The sequence below is a fragment of the Scophthalmus maximus genome, chromosome 16 (assembly GCF_022379125.1).
Source record: "Scophthalmus maximus strain ysfricsl-2021 chromosome 16, ASM2237912v1, whole genome shotgun sequence".
Taxonomy (NCBI): domain Eukaryota; kingdom Metazoa; phylum Chordata; class Actinopteri; order Pleuronectiformes; family Scophthalmidae; genus Scophthalmus; species Scophthalmus maximus.
Window position 1 is genome coordinate 7,202,954 of NC_061530.1, and position 14,618 is coordinate 7,217,571.

Here is a 14,618-nt window from a genome sequence, read left to right on the forward strand (position 1 = left end):
ATTAACTGAACTCAACTAAAATAGATATTAAAACCTACATTTGATTTAACGGAACAATAATACTCATTCACCCACCTTGGCGGACTTAATTATCATATTTTAGCATATCAACTTGTCTCACTCCGATAGTTGCCTCAGGGTCTTTATGCAATTGGCAGTCCAGGATGATCCTCTAGAGCTGTACCATCACTTTCTGTGAAATATTCATCCATCCACCTCCATGACTGTCTCGTTTTGACTGCTGTCCATCAATGTCAAGACTGAATTTAAACATGATGTTTATCCGAGCATCTCTAATTCCATGTCAAGCCGCCCCCACCCTCCCTTATTTCTGTAATATTTGGTATTAGCAGCTAAATATTCTAAATGTGGCGTTTCCGTCTGCTTGTTTCTGAGCTCAGAACTTTCTGCTCTTTACTCTTCAATGAAAAACAGTGTTGTGATAAACACAAATGGAATTCAACAGGCAGACTTCAACTATGCTATTGAACAGGGTGACAGTCATCAGGCCTGAGTGGTGCAATCAGTTAAAAAAAACGAGTGGGTGCAGTAAAAAAAGAGAGTTTAGTGAAACCAACTCAGAACACTCACATGAACAAATTTCACAGGAAAGAGTAAGAGGAAGTGGGGTGATAACAGGAAAATGTTTGTGCATCCCCTCTGAGAATTTCCACAAGAGTATTTTCGCTCAAAGCTCATTCACTAATTAACAAGTACACTACTACACAAACGGAAATACAAATGGAGCATCTGACAGTCAGTGTGTAAATAGGCAACAACATACCACTACGATATATCAGACACTGGTTCTACTACAGGGAAACTGAGCTAAGATACGAGTTGAAGTGGTCATTCTAATGTTCTAAAATCTGATATGCATGATTGAACCAACTGAATTGAGAAGATTTGACAGCAAAACTGCAACAGCGGCCTCTGGAGCCACAGGTGGTTATTAACGCTGGGCTCCGAGTCCGGTCCGTTAAGCGGTTTTCATGTACAGAAAACCAAGCATGTCAATCGTTCAAACGCACAGTCCAACCGATTGAACCAAAACCGTGTGTAAATTCCTCGGGTTGTCCGAGCCAGAAGCGATGTCACTGTTAACAAAGTTCCCTCGCTGAGTATTAGAAATGAAGGCTAGTTGTTAATGACGTCAAAGTCTTTTTAACTGATCTACAGTTCACCGTGACATGAATGAGCCTGAATCCTGCAGTTTAAGCCGCTACGCATCATTCAGTTGGGCACCTCTTGATCGTACCCGCCCACCAAAGACACATTCCGGGGCATGGATTGGGAACGAAAGAGGCAACAAGGTGAAATAGCAGCATAATGTTGTTTAAATTGATCCCACTCTAGATTTGCTGTTTCATTTCTTCTGACCATCATGCAAAACGACCAACAAAAGACCAACACGTGCTCCTAGTCAGGGCTTTAAACCGTAAGAAATTAAACCTGTTTTGCCAACAATTGGCTGGAAAGTCAAAGCCTTGTTGGTCCATTACTACTGATACAAATCTCTTTGTGAGCAAGTTTATGTTCATCCTTTCTGGCTCAGATGAGCAAGAGGGTGCAGTGACTGAGCCTCTGCATGTGAGGATTTAGGCCAGGAGGGTCAGCTGCCCAATTAGCCCCTGCTGAGTTGAGAGGAGAGACGGGAAGTGACTGCGGTAAGTCGTAACAGCTACCTGTAACGCTAAGCAGACCCTCAGTGCAGCTGCTGGTGAGGGTCTGGTCATTGTTTCAGAGCAGAAAATGCCTCTTGCTTTGGTGTGACGCATGATAAATGTGCATCATCACCTCTTAAGCGACATGTTTTTCTGTGCAGCTGTGTCAATGCTCTGCAGCAACGACAGCAACAGTGTTAGAGACGACTACGACTAGTACAAGTTAATACCTAGGGAGGCAGAATGACAGGTTGTCACAGCGCCAACCACTTTAAGGCTGCACAAGTCATTTGCATGTCAAATAATTCAAATGCAATCTATGTTGTGAAATGCAAATGTTCTGTCGGACTTCACACTTCTGAACGGGCTAATACAATTTATTTCCACATGTTTGAACCAACAAGTCTTCCAACTCATACGACGAACTATGTCGTATGAGCCCACATTAAACCAAATCGACCGTTTCCTAATTTAGCACTTCCTCTGGTGACAGGAGGTACGCCACAACTAACTTGGACCATTAATTGACTTGAATAGTTGCAGACTGGTTTCCTGTGACAGTCTCAGACAGACTGACTAGTACTTTGTTTTCTGTAAATGTTGATGTTATTGCTGTGTGCAGAGTGATTTTGATAATGATGCTCTCAAGCATTTAATCTTTCCATAAATATTTGGAACAATTGTTCCATTTGATGAGGGCTGTGTCTGTGTACGTGTTGTGTTAATACGAGTGTGTGTAATATTGTATGAGTGTGCATGACGGTGATGTGTCAGCCGCTCCTTCATATGTAATTCGTGTCATTGCCGCTGTCCGGGCGTGACTGCAGGAGCTTAAGGCAACAGCTGTTCTCTGCTGCTCCCACTGACAGTGGCTGCATGACATTTCTTTCTGTCTCAGTCCCGTTCCTCGACTTGTGTCAGGTGACGGGTTCAGAGACGGTTCGATTGTATCACCGCACATACTTGACATTTTAGAGCTAGAGACCATTATCTTTTTTTTTTGAAAACGATCAAAAGAGAAGCACCTTCAACTGTTGGGTTCGGCCTTTTGTAATTCAAGGTCTACTCGACATGCAGTATTTCAAACGTGATCTGATCACAAGAAGACAACTCTGAGAGCGGCAGTTCACACTTGCCATTAGAAGGAGTCTCCAGAGGAGAGCCAGAGGATGTCAGATGAGTAGGCGGTCCTTCGATGTGGCACAGGACACGTTCGCGTTCACACACAGCTGAAAGAATGTCGCCACATGCGCGTGTTGTTTGAGTGATCGCATCTAAAATGCCCCCTTGATGCGTCTTGGGTTGATTTACATGAGTGCTTAGAGCTGTCCAATGCGGTTGGATCAACCGAGGCGGATGTTCATGCCAGGTATGAAAAAGGCCCAAGTCAAGCCCAAGCATAAAAAACAGTGATAGTTAAAAATGGCAGCTTTTTGAGGAACATTTTGAACTTATAACAGGATAACATTTACATTGGACCGCTGATGAAATTATATAACTGACCTCTCTACCCAGGCAAGTGTGATTCATACAGCACATCTTAAATCTAAATTTAATGTTTTCAACAGCACATGTGTGCACTACCTCATAAAGAAAGAGTTACTACCTCAATCCGAGAGGGCTTTGGGGCTGTTCTGCTACATTTTTAGCTGCAATTGCTAATTACTTGGCTCAAGCGGATTGCTCACATACTCTTGACGGCTAAAGATGGCTAAAGATTGGGGGTGCCACTGGCATAATTTAAGATGACTCTCTCTCTCACACACACACACACACACACACACACGCACGCACGCACGCACGCACGCACGCACGCACGCAAAGAGGCACAGAGAGGGAAAGAAAGCCAACAGTTCATTTGTCGAGACCACAGACTTAACAGGCAAGACACGGGGGAGGACAGATAAGTCAGAGTCAAAACACCCGGGAGTCTGAGAGGAAAAAACACAAACATCGTGAGACAGAGACCATTCTCCGCTACAGCACTGAAAGCATCTACACATTGCGCAGCTGTATAAAGCTCACGGATACTTCAAGATAAAATTATAAACTTTAATTGAAACAGTTCAAATTCATTTTATTTGGTCCAAGTCAGTCTGACAGTCATGCCAAAGAAATCAAAATCCACCAAGACCGCTTTTGGTAACATATTAAGTGTCTAGATTTTTGATCCCGTAACATTTCCCCATCACCATAATTTCTGCAGACGACTCCTCAAAAAGGGCCAAGTCATTATGTCCTCATCACAGCGCGAGACAGACGTCGACACAAAGAAACTAATTTGTGTTTCTAATAGGTCTCAAACTATCCAATTATAAGTTCAGACTCCAGTAGTCCTTTCAAGTAGTTTTTAGATTACCTCTTTCTTTTATTAAATTAATTTGACTCTCAAAAATTAGAAAATTATCTTATTTGCCAACAAAGTGAATGTGACCGTAGCCATTTAGTACCAGGGCATTTCGATTCTTCTTAGATAACACCACACACTGCTTTCTTTCCAACTGATGGATGTAAAATCTTTCTTTTATTTTGAAACACGATGACCTTTCACCTCAAGGTAACAATGAGCACCGCCCTCAGATTTCATCAGTATACAAACTAAACTACTTTATACACAAAAATTTAAAAAGCCAATAAACAAAATTAAATGCCCTCTCTCTTGTTCACTATTCTTCAAAAGTGCAGGAAAAGTTGAACCAAGGGCAATCTTGTTAAGTATAACAGTGACATGAAACACCCTCAGGTCGTTCCTACAAACTTTTCAGTGGAAGATATGACTGCTCCATTTTGTTTACGGTCATTGACACAGATCAAATATTCGAAGGTTTCCCCTCCCACTAATATACTGTACGTTTGAGGTTCTTACCAGCAGGGGCATGGCCAGGTCAGCAAAATAAACGAAGGCCGCTCCGAGAGCGAATCCCACAGCCACAGGCATGAAAGCGAACGAGCCGTACTTCCCGGACTGCTCCGCCATGTCAATCGCCGGCGCGAGCAATGACCAATAGGAGGCAGCCAACATTACCTGTAAGAAGCAAGAGGGAGAAGGAGGAAATTGAGAAAAACTAAACGGGATCGAATACATAATACTCGCAGTTAATTGCAGTTCAAATAAGAAAGAGCAGGTTAATAAGGTTAAGGTGAGAACCCACAAGCAAAATTGCACTATACAGACTTTACTACAGAAGCATCTTCTCAGGTCCCTTCAAACATACAAATGTGAGAAGCTAATGCATCATCATTATATTTCGTTTTGGAGGAGAAATTGAGGAGGTAAACAATCTATCGTTATACTGCTAAATCTTTGAGGGTTGTGACACTTAAATCAGCTCGTCATGCCTCTGTTATATAAGTAACAGTCACTTGTAATTGTGTTTTATCTGAATGGAACGTGTGTGCCAATACAATATTTTGTCATCCAAGACACAGTCTAGACTAGTACGCAATCCTACCAATAAAGTGAGGAACCTCTTATTGTCTCAACAAGAGAAAAACTCCTATGATCTACGTCAACCTCGGTGCCTGTATTCCTGAGGACCATGGGCTGTGCAGTGTCAACTGTTTTTGGGCGAGTTGTTGTCGAGACCCTGACCCTTTGCACGACTGTGACATCTTCAGTGACATCCCATAATGTCACTTTCTGAGTTTATAAACAGAGCCCGTAATTCCCATCAGGGTTGATTATATATGTGCACACATTGTATCTGCAGCCTCTGTTCATCGCTGAAAAGTTGCAGCATGTCAATTTATTTTCCATCTGTCTTCTCGCAGATCCTCTCACGCTGCCTCCCAACACGGTATCGGCGCCGAAAACACGAAACAAGAGTCTGTGTTCAGCCCTGTCAATCAAAAGCGAATGGAAGCATCAAGTTTTATTAGGCTGCAGTCAGCTCCGGCACTTGAACGTGATGTACCGCCCGACATCAGACCCAGTCAGCTTTGTCAATCACACAGAGTGAGTATGACAACACCGGAGTTGATTGCGGCTCATTTGGCACGGCTCAAAATGACACTGGGAGCTGAGACATTGTGTTCGATATCAAACACTGCAGTTTATTCCCGCCTGAGCCTCTTAGCCTTGTCAAAGACTGACGCCAATATGATGCTCATCATAGTTGCTGAGGGCAAATGATCGTGTTCTGACTTTACAAAATGATAATGTCTTCCTTTCACAGTATAAACCATGTTGATGCTCCCACAAAGATGTTTTTTAGCCATTTGCCCCAGTGTGGTTCATGTTTGCAGTCAAAAACAATCCGGGTATCGTCATGGTTAACATGATGATCTGAGCTTTCAAAATGAATTACCAGTCGGCTGCACAAGGTAATACCAAAATAATAACAAGATAGTTATTCAGGGAGATACATTGTAGAACATCAGCTTTATTTCTTTGTATTCATTCGGCATCTTCTTCTCTTCACCGGCTGCAAAAGTAGGGCAAAGAGATCAAAGAGAAGCCAGAAAGAAACTTCAAGAGCAGACAAACTCAGAATCTAGGGGTGGGCGATATTGCCCTAAAATAATATTACAAGGTGATTTTGTGGTAACAATGGTTATACGGACTACAGAACTACGTCCAACTGATAAAACTAATTTACCTTCTGCTCAATGTTGACCATATTGGGTAAAACTCAAGTCCAGCTGGTGATTATATTACTAACTTCGACCAGAGTGACCAAAATCTCAGATCCAGATGAAGGTAATTTAATATCCAGATAACGATACACATCACTGTGAAGTTCAATGGATGAATTGTTTTTTTAAATGAGGCATCCCGGCTTGAGTGAGGGGTTTTTGGTGTGGCATTTTGTACCTTGTGTCGTGTTGGGACAACTCGACTGTGTAAATTGGGGCCATGTCTTTGCGGACGTAAGTTGCAAAAGCAGCCATTGTTTCCTTTCATTTTTGTGATGGTTTGCCATATGGTGTGCCGTGGGGGAAAAGCCTGCTGCAACACCTGAGTGTGGGGTTTGTTTTGCGCACATACCTGTATTGATGTGGCTCTCATCCATAGACTCTCTCTGAACCTTTGACACACGATTCTTGCATAGGTGGTAAATGAAGTTAGTGTTGATTTAGTTTATTGCTCTGCAGTATGATTTGCAAAGCAAGTAACCCCTCATAGTGGTACGAGCTCCTCATTTTGTCCTGATTGCTGGAAGGCCTATTTGGAGTTACCCCGTTCTGTTGTTTCTGTTGCCCTCTCTGCCTGCATTAGTGCCATGTGGACGAACGTAGAGTGCACAACGGAAAAAGCAGAGTTATTTGTGACAAAACAAAATAAACAATAAAGCATAATTTCAAAAGATAGACCTTTTCGATCATCACACAATATATATATATATATATTCATATCACACAACCCTAACATCACCCTGCTATTGACTTCTTTTAATGGAGTGTTGATCCACCCAATCAGTGTGCCAGATGACCTTTGAGGGACAGGAAATTATCGGTGAAACTGATTATTGTGGCCTTTGATTTGAATTAAATCTTGACATAATCTTCAGCGCTGGACCGGCCTGATTAATTATGATGAAGAAGGTTTCACCTTCATCATGTTCCACTTCACTTATTTTCTAATTATAGCAGGTATGATTTCATCCAAGCTGAATTGTTGGTCAATCCCAGCAACTGGTTCCAGTCGTGATTCCCATCAATTTAGTACGCTTGAGTTGCTCTCCGTGATCTTTTATTAACTTGGAAACTTCTTTGATACATTGCAAATTTCCTCAACTTGGCCCAACACCGAGCCACACCAGCAACACAACTGTCAATTACAAAAAGGACTCACGTAAGCAGAACTATTTTTATCTTCCTCGCAGGCCATCTCCACAAAACAAGGGTTTCTGGTGAAAATCATGCTCTTCTGTGTCAACAGAGTATAAGTGGGGAGGTGTCTAAAGGTTAATTACCAGCAATTCAGTTTGACACGCTGCTGTTACAGCTGGCGAGCCTTTAAAGGTGCACAGAATATGAATTCAAATTCACAAATGGGAATTTCCTTGCGTGGCATGCGTGGGATTTCATGTGAAGGGTTTCTTGGTTCTAGGAATTCAGGATTACCGTTACCATTATTAAGGACAGGAACAAATGTAACTATGAGTGATATCATTAAAATACAAATAATGTATTTAACATGTCTTACAAAATGGGAATGTCTGACCATCATATATTGCAATATGTGTATAAAAAAATGTCACTTTCATTGTGACATGAAAACAATCTCCCAAGCCTCTCCATGTAGCTTCTTTCTAAAACCCAAAGAAAAAGGAGGACTGTCAGCCATTCAGTATTTTGAACACCAAATAATAGTGACATTGGTACACATTATAAATTATTGGGTGACACAAAAATGCAGAGAGAAAAAGAGGAAGCATTTTGATCTTCAAACAAAAGGAATGACAAGGAAAGGTAAATAGATTCTACTTGTAAATAATCTGTCTTCTTTTTCAGTGGCTGTTTTACCAAAGACTTTCTTCATCTTTTTCCTGTGCATCTGTTCTTTCTTCCCTAATGGTTTCTGTTTCTGATTTGCATTTTCAGCAGCCGGTAAATTCTATAATCTCCAGTCTTACTCAGAAAGTCTGAACTCACAGTCCCAAGGCTATTGAAATACATGTCTGCCAGTAAAGCCAGGTTCCAATTACTGCTCTGTTCTTATTAATATTGAGCCTTTGTGTGTGTTATAGAGCATCTGCCCCAGAAATATTCTTGATGACATTAAGAAAAATTGAACAAAGCTGGATTTTTCCTTCATATAAAGGAGTTGGCTTGATGCAACAATTCAGGGGAGGAATGTGCATAGGCTGCAATCGGAACTTAATGTAGTCATCCTGCTGACTACAATAGGGCTTTTACTTTATTTTGATATTCTGAGCATTGTGCTGACCTCAAACTCTGAACTATGCGTAAGGCTTTCTGTCACTTGATAATTAGATTTGAAATCTACAAACACAGGTACAGTACCACCAGTCAAACATAATTTGCAGGAAAACATGCAGAGCAACACAGATGATACTCTCCAGGCCTTCAACTGTGTACATCTACAAATCATAGAGCCAGGGACATGGAGGACATTCGGCTTGAATTTTCAACAACTCAAGGAATGACCACCATACAATTTTGTACAGATATACATGTTTGGCTCAGGATGAAGTGTAATTCTCTGAATTACATTGGTGATTCTCTGAAATGAATGACATTCTTATCAGCTACATCTGGACATCATGTTTTGTGGTTATTAGCAAATGCTCGCAAGCTCGGGTGTTGGCATTATGGTTAGCATGCCTAAATTATCATTCGCAGAGGTGGTAGTGTGGCTGCAGAGTGACAACCCTATCAGGATAGATAAATGAAAAATGATAATAAAAATGGAAAATGAACTGCATTTGAACTGATGTGATTCTGCTTGGTGTCTTATTGGATCACTCAATCATTACATTGCACACAGCTTTTAAGAAAAACATAATTGTACATGAAGTGCAATGAGAGAAAGAATAGGAAAAATACCTGCTTGATCAACTCCAACTCTTGATCTGTTCAAACTACAAAACGGAAAGCTTTGATAAGCTTTCTTCAGCAAAAGGTGTATAGTTGTTTCTTTTTATTGCAGATGCAATGAGTGGTACCTTGGTACAGTCTGTGGGTTGGGATGCGGGCACCAAACTCTGTACCTTTAAAGGTACCAACCGAAGTACCACCAAGTACCTATTCATGTTAAATTAAATCGAGCAAAATATCAGCATTTGAGAGCACGTGTGGTTAAGAGCAAAGCAGAGCATAAAGATAAGGAGAGAGAGAGAGAGACTAAGTTGAGTCCACACTCCAGATCATTGAGCGGCAGAAACACATAGTGAGTCAGGGCAATGGCAAGTCCAAAGTGGTGTGGTTAACTTTTCAAAAGCCAAAACAGACAATGCTTGCTTCAATATTTGTAATTTCAAATATTATGTCAGCACATCTAACTTGAGCGTTTGCAGGCTAATGTTAGAACACCTGCAGCCAGCGCCAAAGTGGAATCTACCATTGACAATGACAAATGATTGAGGCGTTGAAATCTTATTAAATAGCAAGTTAGATAAGGTTTTTTTTGGAGATAACTGGGCTGTTCTCGCTGTCCTGGTTGATGTTGGCGTCAAATCTTTACAAGCATCAACCAACACTCAGCTGCTCGCTGCATTCCAAAATTCCTCACAAACAGTTTGTGAGGTTTCCTCAGGTGGTTTCTTTATTTATAGATTTAGGTTAATAATACAATCACACTGAGACAATTTGTGTGCATTTTAGCACATTTGATTTCCTGCTCATAATTCTACCAGTGGGACTTTTTAGTGTGTGAAACCGGAAAACTGATATTACATGTTTTAGGCTTAATCAAAACTAAGGAAGGTATTCAAGACACCATGGGAAGTTATGGTCCGTCACTGCTTGAGGGCAATCATATAGATGCATGTTGCAGCATAATCAAACCCACAATCAGTGCCCTGCTGAGGTTGGAGGTTACATGTGAGCAATGAATGGCAATAACTGGCTTCATTTAAAGGTTTTTCATAACTATATGTTTTTGTTCATATTGTGGCCTGCACCTCCCTAAGATGGGGAGTGAGAGTTTCAACGAAAAAAAGATAAGACATAACAGACAAATCAGTGACAGGCTATTCAAAACTATTGCAGAACAATTGGCAATGATGCAATTATCGTGTGCCTCTGCTGGTAATTTGACAGATGGCAATTTTTCTCATAAAAAAAAAAAAGGTAAACCATTGGTTATCTGACTTAATACTTGATAAAATACTATTATCAGGAAATTCCACTTTAGCACAGCAATGAAGGAAATGATTCTGGACACAGATATAGTGAAGACTTTGTCAGCATCTCCAGAGCAAAAACCATGAACAAATGCAATACACAATACAGATAAAGCTACAAATACAGATAAAATAGGCCATGGTCCTTTTGAAAGTCAAGGAGAAACAAAGTGGTGTTCAAATCCGATTTGGGAAAACCCGCCGCTAAGCTTGACATTGTGATTCTATGGAGATATATAGAGATATAGAGTTTAACATGACTCATGTCAGAGTCAAAGTTGTGTATCAAGAAACTGGTTCAGCCAAAGTTACTTTTACTGTGATTATTTCACGTCAAAACCATGAAAGAATAATAAAACCAGGCCCGTCTGGCAGTTAGACAAGTTTCAGATCGGTAGTTCAGGAATAAAAACATATGTGCACTATAAAGGTAAAGACATTAGGGGTGTGAATCCTCACTGGTCTCACGATTCAATTCGATTATGATTTTCGTGTCAACGATACGATTCAATTCGATTTCACGATGCATCAGGATGCATCACAATGCGAAGCATCTTCCATTTTTGATATTCTTGCACATCATGGCTACGTTTTCATCAATGAATCAAAGCAGTCAGATATATATGAACTCCCTTTTTTATTTTATTATTTTAACCTAAAACTTATCAAACAACAACGTAGTGTAAGCTAATTTATTTATGTGACATTACATTTTAATTGGAATCTGTTTTTGGGTTGCCTCAGCAAAATGCGGAGTGATTTTAAGTTGAGGTTTTATTGTGAAGGGCAGAACGGAAGAAGGGAGTGGATGCGCTGTAGTGTTTGACAGTGATAAACAAAGTATAAATGATACAGTACAGGCGTAACAATAACAGCTCGGTTACAGCATTAATTCTTGGCTGAGCTGGGTCCGCTATTTCCTTGACAAGCGCTACTACTACCAGCAAGTAATTTGAACTCTAAAACTTTATTGTCCAGCCGCGGTCAGAAAATCAACAAGTAACGGCAGTGATCTATAATCGATTATTGTCCGTCACTGCATCGATGCAGCATCGTCCACTTCCGCATCGCGATGCATCGTAGAAACGATTAATTTCAACACCCCTAACAGACATGTCATCACTTGACACCTGTGGGAAAATATATGCTGGTGCATGTTTTGTGTTTCTACAATTAGATTGCCTAATGGGCCCACAAAATGTCTACGCTCGAAAAAGGTCACATTTAAGCACTTCTTGGTCAAACGAATTTGCATTCTAACCATTCAGCTGAAAACCTTTGCACAGCAGAGAGCTGAATGCGGCGTGTCTACGAAAGTAGATTAGAACGTAATTTATTTGAGAATTAGAAAGCAAACATAAAAGTGCAGGAAAGAGATATTCACTTAAGCACTGCGGCTTTTCCGTGCGTGCGCTTCTCATCATTAACTGGGAATGTGCAAGCTTTAACATGCTTTTGATTGACCTTCAGTCTTTTGTGATGTAGTGACAGAACCCATTACAAATTCAGCCGGTTTACAGCACTACATTACAATGAACCCAATTGGTTCAAATTGTTTGAATTTAGCTCAAATCAGTACAAATCGTTTCAAACAAGAATGTGAGGCACAGCGGTGCTGTGAGTTAAATGCTATCGGCAGCATGTTGAGAATGATCGATTAGCACATTCAAGATTAATCCTATGGGGACCATGACTTGCTAGATTTTATGGCAATCCGTCCAGCAGATGTTGTAATATGTCAGAAGAAGAAGAAAAAGAAGAAAAGAAGCTCATGCTCGAAGCATAGTCCAGTTTAACACTTATACAGTTTCACATGTTCTCACCCCGTTGGTAAATGATTCCCCTAGGAATTATACGCCTCCCTCAAAGGGCACGCGAAGGGTTGAGTTTGTGAAGGAAGATGGTCTCTCACTCTTTTTCTTGTCAAGATGTTCTCACCCACCCCATTGTTAAGACTGGAAGCTTTCGCTCACAAGATCACATTAAGCGCGTTAACCTAACCTTTTTTCAAGAGGCGGCAGAGACGAACAAATGTCAAGGGAAGGGGAGTTAAAGTCAAACAGCCCAGAGAGTGGACTCTTGAAGCGTCGCTGCCATTCTTACAGCCCTGTGCTCTTGCTAGTGGGGATATTAATTGGTGCTAAGCTTCAATCTCTGAATACCAATTAATCAGTGACATTCAGACAGTTTTCCAGTTGCAGAATATTAGGCCGCTGGGCTGTTTAAAGTGTGTTGCAACAAAGATAAACCCCACAGCTCTCCGTCACTCATGGATGAAATAATGTCTCAAAATTGACTTAAAGCTTTCAGTACAGCAATATGTGATACAGACAATGTTTATATTCATTTTGTCACATTTGTTGGTTCTCTTCTCTTTATGGTGGATCCCAAAGGGCGTTTCCCATGATTCAATTAGTTAGCGTTGCACTCAGCCTTGAAAAGAAATATAGATGCAGCTTATTCACGCTGATAAGAGTATTTTATGTATAAATTCTGAAATCCCACTATTCATGCTTCATGAACTACTACTGCACTATCTATCATATAAAAAGAAAAAATATATATATAAAAAAAGGGAAATAAATAAAGAGGAATTCGCACCAAACGCCAAACATGCTGGACCTAGAGTATGTAAAAAACGACTGAGATTTACATTATTTCACATTTTCTGCTGGTCTGTGCGATCGCACCATCAACACCCCATTTTTCAGTTTCCTGCACTCCATCAACACCTCTACATCTCATTCCATCTCCACTCATATGTCCTACACACCCACTCAAACCAACGGTGACTGGAGAATTCAATAATTTCAATGCAGTGAGAGAGGCACTTAAAAAGGTGGAAGGATGGCTTTGGAAAAGAAAAGAGATATCATTTGAAATTCTAGATTTGCACGCAGAGAGGGGGAGAGAACAGTGTTGATGATTAGGTAACATGTATTGGACTTCATTCCAATTTTTCATGAGGAACATGAACAGACATACTGTTACAACTTCAACTAAAAACTGTTAATACTGTGTACACAACACAGCATTAATACAGAGTCGAAAACCAATTTACCCCATGGATCAAGTATTTCTGATTCTGATACCATGTCCATATTATCCGTACATGTACATGCTTGTGTAGTGGAAATACTGTACAGTACATTTCATATGCTGTTTTTAAGATCCGAAAGTACTCGCTTAATATTGCAATAGGCATCCAAACATTTATATTCTCTTTGCGTCTCTATGTATTCATAAGGTGACAGACTGCGTGGCGAAATCCACATGCAACTCTTGTTAAGTATTCCTGAAAGGTGCTGTCTAACCCTCAGGATGCCATGTGTTCATACAGTTCAAACACAACACGTACTGGATCTGGCAGCAGCACGGCAACGGCAGTAAAGCCCATATGGACGAATGCCTAGATCTCTGCTGCAGCTCCTTCGAGCTTGTTTCAGCTTTGGTGAACCCAGGGGACCGATGCAACGTGATCCTTCAGTGAAATCAGTGGAAAATAACCTTCCCCCTTCCGGAAAAAAAAAGAAAAAAGCATATGGTATTATTACATAAAATGCTGCTTATTGGCCAATCCGTATTCACCACACTGGATTGCAAGTTTTTTTGCATAACAAACACCACTTGTTTTGTCACGGCACATTAATTACATCAATGAAAATCTCAGTTTCATCGTATGGGAGGTGCATACGAACAGGTGGAGCCAGAGAATATGTGCGTTATGAATGCTCTCGGCAAACAGTGAGAGAAAGAAGTGAGAGAAAATGTCTAAAGTCGGGTGCCATGTTCAGATTCCTCGTCTATTTTCATCCTGTCGTTTTATTTTTTATTTTTTAAATTAAAGCTTTGAAATTGATTTTGGTTTTGGACAGTGAGGACTTCTGATAGTCCAAAATGCATGGAGAGGTTTACAGTGGTTACATTGTTACCTAATGTTTGAGTCTCATACATAAGTATTACAATATGACCTGGTGAAAGAGTTCTCCTTCCTGCAGTGAGGTGGGAGTTGTGTACAAAGTTCCCCGCAAATGTCCTCTAACAGGAGCGGTTGTCCTCCATTGAGATGTAATGGAAGTGTCATGTTAAATGAATGTAGTTTCTGTTGATAGTTAATAGTATTAATCCAACACATTCTGGCTGA

General features: G+C 40.6%; 1 protein-coding gene across 6 annotated transcripts in view; it reads right to left on the reverse strand.

Moving 5' to 3' along the window:
- Positions 1–14,618, reverse strand: part of slc39a11 (solute carrier family 39, member 11) — a 109,154-nt gene that overhangs the window by 66,291 nt on the left and 28,245 nt on the right. For 5 of the 6 annotated variants that reach the window (XM_035613517.2, XM_035613519.2, XM_035613516.2 and 2 more), the window contains exon 4: positions 4,531–4,689. The exons of the other annotated variant lie outside the window; for it this stretch is intronic. In XM_035613517.2, coding sequence (XP_035469410.1) covers positions 4,531–4,689 — 159 coding nt within the window. The remainder of the gene's footprint in view (positions 1–4,530; positions 4,690–14,618) is intronic. 6 annotated transcript variants of the gene reach the window in all.